The sequence below is a fragment of the Mus caroli genome, chromosome 18, assembly GCF_900094665.2.
Source record: "Mus caroli chromosome 18, CAROLI_EIJ_v1.1, whole genome shotgun sequence".
Taxonomy (NCBI): Eukaryota; Metazoa; Chordata; class Mammalia; order Rodentia; family Muridae; genus Mus; species Mus caroli.
Genome location: NC_034587.1, coordinates 22,620,140 through 22,639,110, shown reverse-complemented (window position 1 = coordinate 22,639,110; position 18,971 = coordinate 22,620,140). Strand labels below are relative to the sequence as shown.

General features: G+C 47.8%; 1 protein-coding gene across 50 annotated transcripts in view; it reads left to right on the top strand.

Moving 5' to 3' along the window:
• Celf4 (CUGBP Elav-like family member 4) overlaps window positions 1-18,971 on the top strand; it is a 277,295-nt gene that overhangs the window by 76,450 nt on the left and 181,874 nt on the right. For 48 of the 50 annotated variants that reach the window (XR_003835449.1, XR_003835443.1, XR_003835447.1 and 45 more), the window contains exon 2: window positions 1,220-1,302. Coding sequence is in view for 40 of the 50 variants with exons in the window: in XM_029471950.1 (XP_029327810.1) it covers window positions 1,220-1,302 (83 nt within the window). In the remaining 10 variants the exon portion in view is untranslated. Of the gene's footprint in view, window positions 1-966; window positions 1,097-1,219; window positions 1,303-18,971 lie in introns of those variants that run through there. The other 2 variants (XM_029471952.1, XM_029471951.1) reach the window with 2 other exon arrangements.

Below are 18,971 nucleotides of genomic sequence, written 5' to 3'. Positions count from 1 at the left end.
ATGTGATGAACAGGAAAGGATGGAGCCCAAGAAGGGACTGGAGCAGTCAGAAACTGCTTCAAGGAGATTCATGAAAGGGACTGAGTTGGGGCGGTAACCGTGGCGATGATAGACTAATCACAAAAAAAATGGAGGGGGACTAGAAGGAGCAAGGGAGGCAAGTGGGGTGTCTACCCTGCCGGTCCTTTCTCGAGGGTAGGGTCATGGATGGCTTTGCAGGTAAGCCTGTTTTAGCCAAAGACCGCCTTTACAGTTTTTACTGTGGCTTCCAACTAGTTTTGCAGATCAGGCAAGCTGCATTCATACCCGCAGACAGAGGACGAGTTCCCTGTAGCTAGTCACCAAACATTCTGTTCCTGTGTTACAGTACCTACAGAGGGGCACTGAACCCTCCAGCAAGCAGGTTGCACCGCTCAGAACACTCTAGAGTCCCTGACACAAGCAGTGGAGTGGGGTTGTTACAATGGCTGGGGAGGGAGAAGTGGACAGGACTTTGGAGAGCATGCTCAGTTCTTTTAATTCAAGAAGACGCAGGCGAGTAGGTATGAGGCAAAGCTGTCCTCGAGGAGTTAGAGGCAGACCACGGGTAGGCCTCAGTGGGTTTGTTAGCCCAAGAAACCTTCAGACTAGGCGTGTGAAGACCCTCAACACAGCTTTGACAGCAGGAACTGGGGACGAGAACACAAAGGACATATGACAACCCTATTCGTTTGATTAAGACAACTGACCTGCTCTGGCCTTCATCTGGAAGGTCCCTGACACTTGTACTCCTGGGGGTACCAGATCAAGTAAGGAGGCTCAGGCAAGAACAGCCAGGGGAGCTAAAAGGGAAAACTGCCCCTTCTGAGAGGTGTAGGGGCTAGCGTTGAAACTGATTAAAAACAACACTGACAGGGAGTGGGGAGACGGCAGAGACGCCTGAAGCACTAGGGCGCAAGGACAGGAAGAGACCCACGGGCTGAGAAGGGGGGCGTGAGGAGTGGGGAGGACTCCGCGGAGGGAGCAAAATAGAAAAAGCCACGGAGGAAGACGAAGCAGAAAGACGGGAGACCGAGGGGCACGGAAGCTCCTAGGAGAGAGCCCAGGAAAGAGCGAGGTGGGGAGAGCGGTGACGAGCCAGGAGGGCGGGCGAGTGGGGCGGGCGGCAGGGCGCGGCGGCGGGCCGGGCCTGGCTGGGGGCGCCCCCACTGACCCTTGTCGCCGCTTGCTTCCCTCCCAGGCTGCGCTTTCCTCACCTACTGCGAGCGTGAGTCAGCGCTGAAGGCCCAGAGCGCGCTGCACGAGCAGAAGACCCTGCCCGGGGTAAGTGGCGCCGGCCGCGGCGCAGCCGACCGCGCGCCGACAGGGGGCGACTTCGGGAGGTCGGGCAGCGACGCGCGGGGCGGGGACAGCAGGGACCCCGCGGCCCGGGCTGCCTCCCGCTGAGCCCCCGAGCTCGCGCCCAGGGGAGGGTGCAGGGGCCGTGGGTACGGAGCTCGGAAACGCCCGTCGCTGCGGCTCCTGGCCGTCCAGACCCGACGGGGGAGGCTTTTGGCGGTGGCCCGGAGCCCAGGTGCAGCTAAAGCGCACACGGCCCGGGGCGGGGCGCTGCATGTCCCGGGCCTGGAGCTGCGCACTGTCGGGCGATGCCTCCGATGCTCGCCTTGTTCCCAAGAGCATCCAGCAGGGCCCCGCTGGGGTCCTGCCACAGCGGTTCCCTAGCTTCGGGCCGCGATAGGAGGGGCGCCTCCCCGCCGCCGCCAGTGAGATCACCGCGGTTTATTTAAGGAGCCAGCCCTCGTCTTTGATAAACTATCGCGCCTTGGCCCTGGTTTATAGCTTCTGCGCGGGGGAGAAGAGAATTATTTATGGCCCCCCTAACTGGGTGTGATATCAGCCGTGGCTATTATCGAGGCTAGTTCATCACCATAAAATAAGAAGTGTCCCTCGGGTCAAGGGTCTGCGCGGTCTCTCCTGTGGGTTCAGAGAGATTGGGTTGGAGGGTTAGGAAATATACAGCTGCTGAGCATCTAAAGATAAATGGAAAGATGTGTGTATGTGGGCATAGCTTAAAGGATTTGTAAATATGCAGGCGTATACAGTGGGCGCTGCTGGGAAGCACGTGTGTTCTCGATTTATGCACGCCTATGCTTAGGACATGCGTGTTTACATTCTTACCAAGCAAACCATATGTAAACATAGGTTTCCATTTCTGCCCCACAGCAGGAAAGGTTAACCAGGTAGACAAGAGCCAATGGTAAACCACAGGCTGAAACAGCAACTACCTCTATCCCATTCCCCCTTGCTTCAGAGGTCTTTAGTTAAGGCTTTGGGTCGAGAATGTGGGATTACACAGGCCCTTCCTTCCATTATGACAGCCTTTGTATTGTATTTTGGTATTTGTGATTGCAAAGCACGGGGCTGAGTCATCTTAATAACATAGCCGCGGATGCAAATGTATGGAAATGCAGGCGCGCACAGATTTTGTGTGGAGCGGGGCTTTGGCAGGGTGGCCGTTCCCAGTTGGTTTTTTAGTGGCGCGACTACATGCACATATATTATAGTAATACTTTCTGGATGCTCTCTGTGGGATGGCAGAAATGTGCTCCACGTTATGCGTGACGCATAAAGCCATATTGTAAGATAGTCAAAGGTTTCTCAGAAAGGTTTGTGCTGATTAATAAAGTGTTTATGGCACTTTGTTTGGGGGGGGGGGTGATAGATATTTGAGAGCCACCCAAATGGAATAGAAAATACCACATTGTTATTGGAGGCCCTCCATCAGCTTGAGAGAGATTGCTGGGGAGTTTCATAATGGCTAAAAGCCGGAATCAGATGGGGAAACAGAAAGAGAGATGGTGGGAGGAGGGTTAGGATTTTTGAAAAAGGGAAAAACGACTGTGGATTGTACCAGATCTAACCTTAACTCGCGGTTGTTTATTTTACATATAATAGAATAGCTAAATGATGAAGTGTATTAGTTCTTTAATAATTTATAGAAATACTTTGATGTTGCAGTAATTACATTAAAGGTCACATATCAAAGGTAATTTGGTTGAGCAGCTGTGATGGTTTCTCAGAAGCAATCAATATCACTGTCCGTGGTGCTGATTTCGCCAAGGGGCCTGCCAGATTAAAGAAGGCTTATTACCAGGCAGAAAGGCCCAGGGGAAATCAGGAGCACGTTGGAGCGAGGCACCAGCCCCCCTTCCACCGATAATTAACAGCATTCCCCATAATCTGCGTTAATCCTTTATACTGGGAGATCCAGTGGCATTTTATCACAAAGACAAGTTGGGCAAGTCTGGGAGAAAAAGGCAAAAAGAATCATGAATGTCTGTTGGCAGAGACGGGGTGAAAGTGGATGCCTCTGGTGGGAGTCAGACACAACCCAGAGTTTCCTTCGCTGCCGGGAACGCCATCCTTTCCTCCAAAGATTCCGGAGAATTTCACAAACCTCGTCATACCATTCTCTAGGCAGGAGGAGCTCACACAGAGAGGAAAAATAGAGCAGCAGCTACAGGTTCTGAGAACACATTGTCCCCACACAAACTCGAAGGCAGACAAACGGAAAACAAAATGACCAGGTAAAATTATGCTCTAAAGTGGAGTCATTTTTGATCAGGAAAAGCAGAACTGCCATTATTATTGTGAGCTGGTTTTCTCCTTGGAGATCAGAGGAAGTATGGCACCAGCAAATGCAGGGAGAGGTCCAAGCAAAATGTTCTTCAGCCAAATCATGTGTTCCTGAGTGTGGAGGCTGTGCTTATGTATGCCTGTGCAGCTAGAAGCAAGGCACAGGAGAAACCTCTTCTTGACTGAGGTGGCCATGTTAGGTGCCCCAGTGAGCACCCTCCATATCTGACTAAGGAGAATGAAATTGAAAAAAAAGCAAAAGAACCTGGAGAACTGGTAACATCAGCAATTTAGGCACTTTTCCAGACTTCAGAATCCATTAAAATCAATCCATGAAAACCAGCCCTCTACTTTCTTACTGAAGAGCGATAGTAGCAAAAGCTGGGACAGGCACCACATTCTGCTTCCCAGCAAGTTACAAAGTCCCCAGCATCCCTTTCCAGCTAGAAAAATAACACATTGTTGTACACAAAGGCACATAAGGGCACATGCACACACCACAGCAGCAGCTAACAGCAGCAGCACAGCAGCAGCAGCTGGACCAGGGCCACTCCTCATTCACCTTCATCCAGGAGAACAGGAAAGCTAAACTTTTTTCTTGGGATAACTAGAATTTTAGGAAACAAGTCACCATTGAGTGTTTGTCTGAATCAGAGGCCAGTTTCTCTGGAAATCAGTCTAATAGACTCATCTCCTTGACCACTGTGTTACAACTGGATTATTATTCTTGAATGTGTCATGATTTCAGTAGTGGGATTACTAAACCATGAAGCCTCATGAGAAAGTCGACATAATGCACTTTATGATATCTCTTTTTGCTTCTCTCTCTCTCTCTCTCTCTCTCTCTCTCTCTCTCTCTCTCTCTCTCTCTCTTTCTCTCTCTCTCTTCTCTCATCTTTCTAACTCTCTCCCATCTCTCTTCTCTTCACTCTTTTCTGGCTGCCAGTCTGACTTTCTGAAGACATAGTTCCTTCTATCGTTCATGTTTATTTTCCAAAACATCCTCTTCCCTCTTGGAGTTGCCCATCCATATGGGGACAGAAGCTACACACATAAATATAACCAATAATGAGAGACCATAGAGTTTAAGATACAGCGCTCTTAAAGTAGCTCATAGTCAACTCCTTAGCATTCACAGGGAATACTTGCTAAGTATTAGATGATACGCATGATGCTGCATGTCACCTCCCTTGCCTTGGACGCTTTTCAAAACCACACTGAATGGGAGACACAATGATCTTAATCACAAAATTGATAAATATTTCTAGATCTCCCCCTACCATCCAAGTTCCTCACTTCTGATAGTGCTGTCAATTGCTTTAGAACTTTAAAAGTGACAAACATGGCTATGGGTGGATTTCAGGTTTCCTTCAGAATATGACCAGGTAGGAAGGGAGTTTGGAGTCATATGACTATGTTAGAGGACCAAGAAACAGCCTAACGCTGTGCATGCACAGCATGGCAGAAGCCTGACCAAATAGCCCACCTGAAAGGGAGGTGTTCATGCCCCTTATCATCTCTGAGAGCTGGGCAGAATCTGGGAGTGCACAGGAGGCCCTGTGGAAGAACTGCATGCCTTAAAACACAGCCCCACTGCAGAGTCCCAGCTGCTCCAGCCTTTGGGGCTTTGCAGGGGATAGTCTTCCAGGGAGAACCCATCTGTTTCCAAAGTTAGGAATATGGGGCCTAGGGACGAAGCTCTGACTAGGGAAATGCAGAGATTGTGATGAGAGGTAGCCAGAAAAACTCCTTCAACAGCAGAAAGTTTCTTGGCCAGAGCTGGGAAAAGTGGGGGACTGAGTCCAGTTAGCAGGAGGCCTGAAGGCAATGAGGAGGAAGCTGTGTGGTGGGGAGCTGGTGTGCTGGAAGCTAGCTGTTTCTTCTCGGTAAACAACGAAACACCAATCTGCTAGTTAAAGACGGGCTTTTGTAACCTCACTGGACAACTAACACATGCTGTTGCCTTCCACCCACCCCATGAAGACACACAGGAGACAGGCAATGCCCCTACCATCCACACTCACCAACTCAGATCATTGTGGTACAGGGCTTGTCATTTCCATGGCAAATTAGGGTGACCTTCTGTGAGTTTGTTAAGAAGGCTAATAAGATGGAAAATTCACCAGATATAAGGTTTGGGTGGAGCCTTTGCACTGTAGTCCTTCTGGTGTCTGCCTCTAGTCTCCCTTGCTCTTGATTTCACTTAATTTTTTTCTCACATCTCTGACCTGTTTCCTCCTGTTCTCCCCTATGGATATCCTCTCTTTGCCTTTCATTTTCACCCCCCTCATTCTTCCTGTCCTCTCGGTGTCTTCTCTCCCTCCTTTCCTTACCTCATGGCTCCTTTTACTTACCCCATCTTGGCACATGTACAAGGCTCTAGTAGGACGTCCGTCAACCTTCAAGGGGGCTTCCCTAATGAGGCCCCTCTCCCTCTCGAACTGCCCTGCCATTGAAGGATCCATCTAATTTTATGTACAACTGTAAAGATGAATGATAAGTAGAAAGGATAGAGGCAAGAAGATGAATAAATTATAAAGGGCAAATGATGACAAGCCTGGGGTCCCCAGAGAGAGTGATATGATAACAGAAACTAGAGACGAATTTATGAAGGGAAGAGTTAGCATGCTCAGCGGCTGTGAATTCTCCGAGGTAGTTTTACAACTCCTGGTGATCGGCATAATCAAAGCATTTCGGTTTAGAAATGTGATATATTTCTACTTGTCTGTCTTGCAGGAAGTGTCGGGTATGTCTCTGTGTAGTGAATCTGTGTCTTGCCATGACCTGTGTCTTCTCTCACAATCTCCGCCACCTTCTTTGTCTCTGTTTGAGACAGTAGTGTCACAGCCAGACTCACATGCTCCTCCTGCTGTCTTTCTGGCTAAGTGTGTTAGCTTAGGGACAGGATGGTAAAATACCACCAACTGGAAGCTTTAGCCACAAAAACATATCTTGATTCTTGATTCACAAACCAAGATGCCTGTAGGGTCAGTTCCTCCTGAGGGCTTAAGGACAATGTCTCCTATGCCTCTCTTTTAGCTTTTAGATCTGAGGCTCTGTTGACTACAGGTGTTCTGTCTGTTGTTTTGTCTTATAGTCCTTGGTCTACTATTTCTGTGTTTCACGTCTAAAGACACCAGTCATATTAGATTATGACCCATCCCAAGGACCTTATCTAAGTTCTCTGTAAAGATCCTGTCTCTAACACATTCTCACTCACAGGTAAGACTTCATTCTTTCTGGCACGAGCACAGTTTAATCTGTAACAATGAACAACACACTACCTTGGAGTATTCCATGGCAGAAGGAAAAATGATCTTCAGTGTGGCCTGAGACATGTGGGGAAAATGAGTGACATGTCATTTTCTTTCCTATAGTCCTTAAAGAGAATTTTCCATCTGTCCTTTAGATGGTGGACCTTAGGTATACAATTTAGTACCCAAAGAACATTGGGCATTGTCTGAAGATGATCCTGGCATCTGTGAGGGGTAGCCACATATATTAGTGTATTAGTCTATATATTTTGAAATGCAGGTAAGAGTCTCCCCAGTGATCATCTGGTTCCCCAAATGTTGTTGTGCCAAGGAAGAGAAACCCTCCAAGGGCCAAAGATGGTGTAGAAGAAAGGAAAGACAGCAAGCTCAGAGGCTGAGCATTCCCTCTTAGTGTCTGGTCCTCATTCACTTTGAGGACAAGTCCAATGGTCCTCATGATGGGAGGAGCTGGAGGTTATGGTGAAGAGCATACATTTAAAAGGTGTGAACAGCTGGAACAGCCAAGCCCATCTCCTACCTCTTAGCACAAAGCTGGTGATGCTGACTTATGTTGTAGCCCTCAGGGCAGACTCAGCCCAAGACCATTTCCAGCTCTGCTCTCTACTTTGAGTGACATGAAATAAATGATCTGAGTGACATGACCTGAGAATTTGCTCATGACAGAAAAATAATAAAATCCCAGACATCCTAAGCTTATCCACTGGGGAGCTCTCCAGCACCTCCCGCTTTGGGAGACCCTCTCCCACCCCAACAGAAAGCCCATGTGTCAGGCTTACGTGCAGACCAGCATCCCTTTGCTATGTGGCACAAATCTGATCCCATTATCCAGAAGGCAATGTCCACATGAAGGGAGTGCTAGAGCCTCAGGAGGAGAGCCAAGGGACTTTCTATGCAGAGACAGTGTCAGCTGTGCTGAGAGATATACCTACAGCAACATGGCTTGCCTTTCTTCCTTCAGCCCTATGTTCCACTACCGCTATTGCAGACCCTGCTCTCCTCTCCTGTAGAAAGAGCTTGAGTGCTCCCCAGGCCAGGGCTTTGCTCATGTACCTCCCTCCTAGATGTGCCATTTCTTCACTGCTTTGAACACACTGGCTTTTGAAGTTCACATAAGTTTATCACATAAATGACTGTGGACCCTGAGACATCCAAAGCAAAGTCCAGGCCTGGCTATGTGCTGTGGCTGGTAAGACACTCTATGAGCCATAAAACACCTATGCCCTTTACCATGGGGCTGGATTCAAGAAGGTGTGTGAGTAAATGGATGAGGCCTGGGGATCTAGGTTTATGTACAGCTGTCAAAACAATCCATGTGACTCCTGCTCATCTAATATCCTCCCCAGAGCCACCTTCTAGGTTGTTTGCCTCTGGAATCCCTTCTAATTCTGACATTCTTCATATTTCTAATAATAAGAGAGCCAGCATTCCACACATCGCTGAAGAAGACAGAATAAAGGGGTGAGTGGGAAAGCTCTGCTCTCTCCTTTGACTCACGTGGAACCAATCATCTGTATGACATGAGCTGAGAGTTTTCTCATGACAGGAATGGATCAGGAACCCAAACCTACAAGACTCATCCATGGGGTGGCCTACAGCCTCTCCCTTTGGAAGACTCCTTCCCACCCAGGTAGGATGCCAGTCTGTCAGCTTTGTGGGCAGCCCCGTATCCCTTTGCTACAATGATTTTTATCTTGTGCCCTCCACCACCGTCCCCATAGATGGCAAATGTTGGTGAAGCGAAGGTTAGACAAATCCCTCCCTGGTACTCCTACCCAGACCCAAAGCTGGATTCTCAACAGTCATCCCACCTCTGCACTCTGTTCACTTTGAAGCGTCCAGAGAGGCATGTTGCCATTTGCAGCATCGCTGGTCCATTGTGATACAGTACAGATATCTTGTCCCAGGTTCAATACAGAACAAAATTAGCAAAACTGTGTTTGGCTAAAGATGTTCATAATGTGATAGTAATGGAAAGTATCTGGTGGTTCCAGAAAGATAAATCAGACTGCTTGAGGAATACCATCCCTAGTGGTAGCCACTTACTTCCAGACCCTTGCTTTACTGGTACCTTCTCCAAAGGATAATCAAGGCTATCCCTGTGCCCTGTGAGGCAAAGCTCTTGTCATCTTTGCTTTCTGTCACTCAGAAAACCCAGCCAAAGGCCAACCCCTTCCTGGATTCCCCAGACCCCCAAAGTTCTTCACACTCATCACCTTACTTCAGGGGCCTCTGTTTTCTATTTCAGTTGCCATTTTCTGGACAATTTCCACTCACCCTCAAGTCCTAAGCCTGATGTGGGTTCTCTGTACAGACTCTGTCCGTGTGAGATTTGTAGTTCCCAGAGTCACCCAGCAGTGCTCATTAGTCCCAGAGTCCCCTATTAACATCACATTTCACATCCAGAGACACAGTCACCAGTGCTTGCCTTGCCTGAGTCAGAAGAAGGCATGGGGATCCATGAAAGGTTCTCGTTCTCTCTCTCTCTCTCTCTCTCTCTCTCTCTCTCTCTCTCTCTCTCTCTCTCTCTCTNCTCTCTCTCTCTCTCTCTGCAGAGTGTCCTTTCTGACCATGGCATTTCATAAGGACACACAACCAGGTCAGTCATCACAAGCCCCTTTACCACCTACATTCACCCTAGATTTCCAGCTTAGATTTCCCTGTTGGGTAGGCTTGGAAAGAAAACAACCCTAGCTTTGTAGTGTTGGGTGCATGGAAGAAAGGCTACAAGGAAGAAGCATTGATCCCAGGAGCCACAACTGGTGAGGGTGTGAGTGTGGGTGTGTGTGGTGTGAGGTATGTGTCCTCAGGAGAGGGAGCCTGAGGTTGCTACACAGCCTGTGCCTTTCTTCAGAAAGCAAGACCAAGACACGGGATTTCTGTGTGAGCTGCTACTTCTGGCCGAATGTGCTTTGGGACTGGGGGTTTTGTTCCTTTTAGAGAGCATTTGTGTGGGTGAACAGAGGACAAGATTCCTCTGTCTTTTGGACCAGTGGGGTTCCAGAACTGCAGGCTGCCTTGAACCATCAAAGATAAGCAACCCCAGGTGGTGATGGCAAACAGTAATATTGTTCTTTATCAAAGTCCTCATGAAAATAGTTGTAGCAAGAAAAGCGCCAGTGTTCAATGGAATGAGGCCTTTCTAGGGCCTCCAAGTCTCTGGTGGTGTAAAAGCATATCAGGATCAAACACATTTATGGTATGCCCTCAGGCAACCACCAGGGGGTGCCAGAAAGGTGGCTTTCTCTCATGGTGGCCAAGTGGGCACAAGTCAAGAGTTTGACCCAGAGCCCTGTACCTAATTCTGTGTCCAGAAGAGAGGAGACCAAATGAAGTCAAACACCCAACTCCTCCCTTGAGATATCAACAGCCTGTGAAGATGTCATCCTTCGGTATGACTAGGGTCTGGGTTTCCTATTTTCTATAATGAAGTCACGTGTGTGAGCCCTTTATATGCTGAAAATCACTATAAATAACTCAAGTCTAATTATTAGTGACAAAACAATGATGTGAGTACGGATGACCTCCAGAGTCCTTTGCAGCAGTGCAATCTATGATTCCTAATTCACATTTGAAATAGAGGATAATAAAAATATAAAATGGTTCAAATATGCAACTTGGACTATTTGACCTGTTTTATCTGCTTTTTTTTTTTTCAGAGAAATATAATGGCAATAAGCCATCATGACTAGAAATTGTCCATGGATTGGGAAAGCAGAATTCTGATGGGTGTGTAAGGCAGGAGGAATTGGAAGAGTGGCATGTTTGTTAGCTTTCCATCACTATAATAAAATATGCTATTTGGGATGTTCTACCCATTGTCAATTGGTCCGTTGCTTCTGGACTCACAGCAAACCAACCTGTCATGAAGAAACAGAACCACATAGATTAACAGCACAGGAGGACAAAAAGGAAGGAGAGGTCTTATACAACACAGTCCCTAGTTTCCTAAAGACCTCCCATAGACCCCAACCTTAAAGACTCCACTTCTACACTGTGCTAGCTCGAGGACATTTAGGGACGTTCAACATCAAATCTATAGCAGGTAGCAAAACAAATATGTAAGGTTTTGGGGAATGGAAATCTGAACTTTCTTCCACTCAGGACTGAGAATGTAGAGGTGTTTAGAGAGTGCAGGGCATTTCTTACACTTCATTCTTTAATCTCCAGGCCTTTACATCCAGTGAGTGCCCATCGTCTCCAGGCAAGTGAGCTGCCCAAGATCCTATACATACTCTGGCTTCAGGCTCAGAAAGTCCCCTACTTCTAAATCCCTCAGAAACTTTCTGCAACTTCCTGACTGAATGCCAGAATCCCCAAAGAGCTTCAGAGCCTCACTTCATACTCCTGGTATTATCTGTAGAACATTCTGAGGCCACTATCACCCATACAAAGCTCCCTGTTGTTTGAATCTTCCAGGCTAAATGTGGAGATCAGACTACAAGATCTCTGCAACAGCATGGTTAGAGCTTTGTTAGAAGAGTCTTGGGTCATACTTCACATGCCTGACTCATGACACTCAAACTGTACCTTCCACAATGGAACAAAATCCTAAGGAATTAATTACCATGAAGGAGTTTGACATTCCCAAGCCTAGCCTGAGGTGTGGTGGCAAAATGATTGTCCAGGGGGAAAAATCCTTGTCCAGGGGAGACCTTTAGTCCAAACATGCAAGTGCTGGCATCTGTGAGTACGGCCACTGTCAATGAGGTGAGAATGGCAGAGTTTCTGGGCAGAGTTCTGTCTGCTTCTGCTGTCTGAAGCCTGGCAGAATGCTCTCAAATAGGAGGGCAGGTGTGGAATCTTGTCTCTCCAGTCATGGTAAGAATCACCGTTCACTGAGAGCTCAATGATCCATGTGCTCTACAAATATCTCCACCAGTGCTGTTGTTCACAAGAGAAAAATGAGAAGAGGCTTTCCCAAGGCTGCATGGTTAAGCATAGGTTTAGCCAGGACATCAACACCATCAACAAAACAGAACTGCACAAGGCCAAAGACAGTGCCATCATGCAGAGGAATGACTACACAGCTATCCATAACACAGACTCTGGTGTTGGTTCATCTGTATAACAATGTCAGGATAAGTTTTCTCTCTTGTTGTCAACCAGTGATTTTTCTGGCTCAGTGCATCATATCTTTACCAGAAAAAGGAAGAGCCTGCTGCCTCCATCCCTTATCAGAAATGCAAAAAGCTTCCCTGAGGTTCCCTGTCCAATAGACACCAATATATGCCTCAATAACCAGGGTCATGTCACAGATCCACAATCATAAGTGCTTATGTTTATAAAGGAAACAGGAGTGCACCTTATGGGCAGGGACCAGTAAACTTTGCCCCCAGACTGATAGAGACGGGCAGAGGTTACAGGAAAGCAAACTGGATAGAGCAATATTGTAACCCCACTCACAAACTACATGAGTCTTGAATTCAGACCACGAACTGGCTAGCCTTACCCCAGCCAGACTGTGATGAGCCAGGAAGGCTGACCGGCTCTGCTCTCTATTCCTTAAGACCTCTCTTGGGATTCAGTCAACACCATAGACAAAACAAACACAGGCCATCCTCTGATGTAGGTCAGCACCATGGACAGGACCCACTCGGGCTCTCCTCTGGGAACAATCAGCACCATGGACAAGAACTCATTAGCCTGTCAACACTGTGCACAATGGCCAGTCAGCTGCCCCTACAAGAGGTCCAAGTGACCCAGGAAGTGGGACAGGTCACAGAGGACAATGTAACAAATAAGTCTGACTCTAACTGAAGGTCCCAAAGATTCCCCTTTGCTTTCCCATTGTCAGTTCCCACTTCATCAGAACTGATATAATCCTCCAATCCAGTCCTACTAATTGCCTCTTTATAAAAGGACACTCAAACCCTGTGTGTCAATAAAACTCCTGCTAGTTGAGCAAGCTTAGGGTCCACACTCACACAATATGGCTTCCAATACCACCTCCATCACTCTGAGCTGTGTGACCTGGGGCTAGTCATTTCACTTCTCAGAGCCAGTGGTGTGTTTGTACAAGGACAGCCTATGGAGAATATGATATATGTTACACACAGAGGAGGTGCCCACTGACCTGTTGATATTCTGTCTACTCCCTTGATCTTTTCAGACCCACCTCTGCTCCCATTTCCCTTGATGACATAGCCACAAACTACCAGCCATACAACCCAGCCCAGGGTGGTCACAAAGAAAACCTTCAAGCCACACCCATAAAATGGATGTGGTGACATGGAATATGGCTGCACCCTCCTGATCATGCTGGGGCTTGCCTATGTTTGCAGAACAATTTGAGATCATTCTATTTGTGCCTCGGGGGAGTTGTTAGTTAGGTTTTTGTCCTAATGAAATGAGTGATCCCTGTGTGAGAAACACACATTTCCATCTCCAACTCTGGTTCACAAACTTTTCACCAGCAAAGAAGTAAAGGGAGCCCAGGAGACTCCAGAATCAGGAGCATTTCCAGTCCCCTGAATGGTTGGAAGGGACCAGCAGGCCCTTCAAGACAGGGAGACAGAGCATCTGAGATGAATATGCATTCAGCCTCTCCCGGCAGCCCTGACAGCTGGCACCCGACAGCTGGAACCGCTCAGGGCCTGCGAGAAGGTTTTTAATTCAATTCAGTAAGTGTTTCCTGAGCACCCACCAGGAGCGTGGCCCTGCGCTGGGTGCTGTTTGGCAGATGGAAGCAGGAGAGGGCAAGGACCCCCGCCTCCCCTTGGGGCTTCCCTTCTGCAGAAGAGGAAAGGTGTACATGCCAAGCAATTAGAGGACAATGGATTGAGACTCGGGCTGCAATTCAGAGCTCACATGGTTCAGGAGTACTGAGAAGCAGTGACTATTCATTGAGTCTCTTCAGCAAATCACTGTGGCCGGGCACAATGGCACAGCCTTTGAAGGATGTGAAGGTTGTAGGTGGACAAGAGAACCTGGAGATAGCATGCCCAAGAGATGGCAGCATGAACAAAGGCAAGGAGAAAGGAAGAGGGGTTGCAACAAGAAGTTTACTCAGAAAGGGGTTGGGGTGGCTTTATTATTCAGGAGGAGGTTGCCATCCAGTGAGGAATATGGTCCCTTTCCTTTGGATTCTTGGGTACTGCAGAAGTGTCCCAACTAGGAAAGTGACCATTCACCATTGTACAGCCTATGCAGATGGAGACCCGATGTGAAATCCTGATGGGGGAGGGTCATCAGAAATGGGAGCTGGGCACTGTGAGTGGCTCGCCTCAGTTTCCCTTCCGAAGGACAGACTCAGTAAGCAGAAATGGCACTCCTGTGACACACTGAAGTGACACTGATTATGTACCTGGAAGAGTCACATCCCTTGATTCTCAAAAGATCATGCTGGTCGAAGGTAAAAAGGAAATGAGGCTCTCCCTGAGCCTCTAGAGCTGCTGGGGGATGTTGCACTCCCTTGACACATGAAAAGCTATGCCCACCTGTGGGGGAAATCTGTACAACAGTACCAGCCACACAGAACTGCCCTGGGTCCTCTCTTAGCACTATTTGTGGAGTTTCTTTGACATGGATTTGTAATAAAAGAGAACAAATAGACTCTTTCATAAACAGGAGTGCAGAAGGTAGGCCTAGCCTGGACTCCTGCACTGTAAATGTCTTTCTTGTATCCTCCCTGGTACTTCAGCCTTAGAAATGCTGGGTGTCCTTCTCATTCAACCCATCAAAAAACCTTGCTTCTTCCTTTTAGGATTAAGAAGCTCAATGTCATGACTAAAATGCTTCTCTGCCATTGTATCTCTCCTAAGAATCATAGAAGCTCTGAAAATTAGAGTTGGACAGAACCTTAGCATCACCCGCCTGCTCCCATTTTGAATCCAGCTGTGGAAATGCAGACACAGTTGGTCACAGCTCTGTGAGTTGCTGCGTCTTGGCTGGCTCTGTAGTAAGACCTTTATTCATGATTGACAGACTGAGGGAATCCACTGTAATTTACAAGAGTGGGTAGGACACAAACTCCATTAGCATCTGTATTAAGGGGTGTGCTCTGAGGAGTTTTATTACTTCGGAGTAGACAGTCCAACAGTGCTTCCAAGTTAATGTCCTGCCAAGCCCGCTTTAAAGAACAAATACAAAGCATGTGTAATTAGCACAGTACTGCTATCACATAGCACAAGTATAGTACTTGAAAACACTATTCTCCGTTGAGCATGGTGAGGTTGGGCCTCTGTAATTTCAGCTACTTGGGAAGCTGAGGCAGGAGGATCACAAAATCAAAGCCTGCTTGGAATACAAAGCAAGTTAAGGTCATCCTAGGTAACTTCCTATCTCAAAATAAAAACCCATAAAAATTCTGGAGATGTGGCTCAGTGATGGAGTATTGGCCTAGTATATATGTGGAGCCCAAGGTTAATCCTTAGCACCCCAGGTGACAATCAAACAAACAAACAAAAAACATTAATCTCTTAGACATATATGGACAAATAGTCATTTTTGTCTGCACTCACTTGGCCATCAATGTTTTGTGTGCTAGAGCCGGGAGTGTAGTTCAGTTAGTAGAGTGTCTGCCTAGCACGCACAGGTTCTGGATTTGATCCCCAAAACAAAACTGGTGTGGTGCCACAAACCTGTACTCTCAGAATTAAGGAGGTGGAAGCGGGAGGATCGCAGGTTCAAGGTCATCTTCAGCTACATAGTGAGTTCAGAGCCAGTGTGAGCACCATGAGACCCTTCTCAAAAGAGTGTGTGTATGTGTGTAAGAGGGAGGGAGGGAGGGAGGGAGGGAGGGAGAGAGAGAGAGAGAACTGTGAAATTTTCAATGGTCACTTTCTCTTCAATTCCAAATTATCCTCAACCTTGTCTTAGTAAGTGTCAAACTTAATAGAATTCCAACAACTCCTTAGTATTTAGCATCTCTCAGACACAAGAAACTCAAAATTTTCAAACCAAGCAGGTCACAGCCCAAGAAATCTGTCCCTGGTAGGTGTGAGTCCCCGTGTTGCATTGTACTCTACCCTGAGAGTCAGAGAGAGAGAGCTGACATTATGAGGTGCACAATGGATTGATCCATGAAAGCAAAACTCTGCCTAAGACCCATTTGAGCCCCACTTGCCCCTGCCTCTCCCAGGTTCTGGGACAACAGCATGTGTATTTTCCTCTCTTCTTAGTAAATAATTTATCTGGGAGAACTTCATATTTTCTTTTAGGACAAACTGAACTAATGTGATGTGCTTGTTTTAATTTGCAAGGTTAACTGATCTAATTATCGACTGCATTTAGTTAAATCCTGTGCCTGGGCCGGCTGCAGGTGTGAGCTTTGAGTCCTGCCAACAGGAAATCTCTGAAAGCAAGCTGATCTAACATAGTGGCTCTGCTTGTATGAGAACTTCCCTAATAATTTATTTAATTAATAGTAACTCAAGAATTTATTAACAGCCAGAGATAAATAGAGGGTATGTATTTATTTATATTAAACAAACCTACAAGGAACCACTAGCTACTTCCTAGGGCTCCTTCGCAGGGGACATACCTTTCTAGCTCCATACCACTGTCTGTGCTTCTAGGATGAGTAGAGCTGCCCTGGGGACTCCATAGGACTACAGGAAGGGAACCCTTCCACAGCAGTGCCCACGAGCTGAGCTGTTCTGGCGTGGTTTTCAGACCTGCAGTTTCTAGTTGAGCTCAGACTCCAAATGGGGCCAGAAGTGTTGCCCGACTCCTTAAAAGCTGACTCAGTCTTGCAAAGGCCAGGTTCCACAGAAGGAAAGCGATGGTCCCCTGGTCCTTGGGCCAGGAAGATGCTTTCTGGAAATGATGTTTGCGACTGAATGTTACTTGTCTGGGTTGAAGGAATGTAACATGAACGGTAGAAGCAAACTGGATGGGAGTGGAACAGTTGATGGGCATGCTTGACAATTGTAACGTATATAGACTAGATCTGGGAAACCTGAAAGGGGTCTTAGAAGGCAGGTAGAGAGGAAGTGGGCAGCATACCATATCTACACCCTGAGAAAGTTCTGCCTTTGTGAGCCTCCCTCTTCCTTAACCCACTAAGAGCTCCCTCCAGCCCACCTGGAGCTATAAAAACGTTGCCAGGGCAGCCCAGGGTGCCAACACTGTTTGAGGGAGTGCAAATGGAATGACGCACGGCCAAAATCCTGTTAGGCTGTATTGTTTGAAGTGTGGATCAGGTCCAGCAGGCAGCTGCACTGGAAATGTGTTTCCTATAACCTGAGGCCCAGATGCCGGACGGTCTGAGTCACTCAGCACTGACCTCTTTCCAACCAGTGTGAAGCTCTCCGAGACCATGTAAATGGCCCTGAATGAAGCTGCATTGCAAAGCCACATGTAAACAGGCATGACTATATAAAGGGGGGGGGGGTATTTGTGCATGCACATGTGCACATTCATGCAGATCACAGCCAGTGTTACTCTTGTAAACCCATCTGAGTACATACACCTGAGAACATGACATGCATATACACACAATATACATTGCTGTTGCTGTAACATACACACACACACATGTGTACACACACCACACACACAAAACACATGCATATACATGTGTCCTTCCTTGGCCTCCCTAGGAACTGGGGAAAATGTGACTCTGTAGAGTCAGGCAAAGATAAACTCTTGATTTCTGATTCCCAAAGCAGTTTGGACAAGGTCCTCTGAAATGTATTAAAATGCTAATCACAGCATTGTCTGAACCCTGGCAGCTGTGTGACTTGGGGGGAAATGGAAACAGAATGGATTGTGAAGCCTGGAGCTTCTTGACTCCTGTCACGCACTCTCTCCACTCCACCCCTGCTCCCCATGGGCTCCACAGGCCTCTGCTGGCTCCAGTCTGCTCCACAATGGCCCTGGCTCTGATGAGCAAGAATCCCAAGGGTATGAGTACTCTGCGATAACAAAGCACTGCCTTTCTTCTAGCTCGGTCCAGAGTTCTTCCTAGCGAAGATCCCAGGCTAGCAGAGCCAAGTTCCTCTGTATCTCAGAAATGGACTCTTGCCCTCTTGGTCTCCCTACCCCAAAACACTGCAGAGCCCAGACATCTCCTCTCAGACGAGCTGAGACCTTGCTATAGGACCTCACCTACCCATGCCCTGATCTTAGCACTGACAGACAGCAGCATCCAAGAGTAGCACCTGCTCCAGATCTCCACCTTGCTTCATCTATTCCCTGGCATTCCCACTAGCTCAGGCTTTCCTGCAGCCCGGAAGTGCCCTCTTTGGCAAGCCTTTCTCTATCTGAAGTCAGATGGGTATGCCACCCTGTTCCCCATGTTCAGAGTATATGATGTATACCAAAGATGACTAGAGTTTAACCGTGCCCCTCCACCTGAGCCTCTGCCTGGATTGTGTGATCTAAGCACTGGTACAAGGACTAGCCTGGCCAGTTCCCAGAAGCTGTGGCCATTGGGATATATGGGTGGGAACCTGAACCCCTGAAACCAGTTAGGCTTTGAAGAGAGCCATGAGCAGATACCCTGGAGGTAACTTGCCTTCTCTCCTGGTACCTGGTACAAGATCTAATCAGCCTGTGTGAGCACAGGCCTCACAGCAGGCTGCTTGTGCCCACATCCTCCACCCCACCTTATAAGAGCCAGGCTCCCAGCATAGCACAGTTCCATTTTTCCTCTTAAGCATCAAACTGTCATTTCACTAAACACCATCTGGAGACTCCTGGCTTCAGCTCCTCTTTTCTCCAAAACTCTTATTAATGTGATGGGTGTTTATTCCTTCTTCCTTCTCTCCACTTCCTCTGGAGCATCTCGGCCCTGTGGCCTACAGACATTCATCTTATCTTCTGGGAGCGCCATTCTGCTAGGGCAGGAGGCTGTCTTCAGCTTGGCTCAAAGCAGCTGACAGTGACAATGAGCAGCCATAGAGAGAACAGGAGTGAGCATGATGCCCCCCTAGAAAACAGTCCCAGGAAGCCTGGGGAGGGGAAAGGCAGAGGATGACTGAGGCGGGAGCTCGGCTAAGCAAAGCCGTAGTAAGATATCTTGCCTTCCTTGTTGCTGTGATAAAACACTCAACAAAAGGGATGGAAGAAAGGGAGGGTGGGAAGAGGGAGGGTGGGAAGAGGGAGGGTGGGAAGAGGGAGGGAGAGAGGGATGAGGGA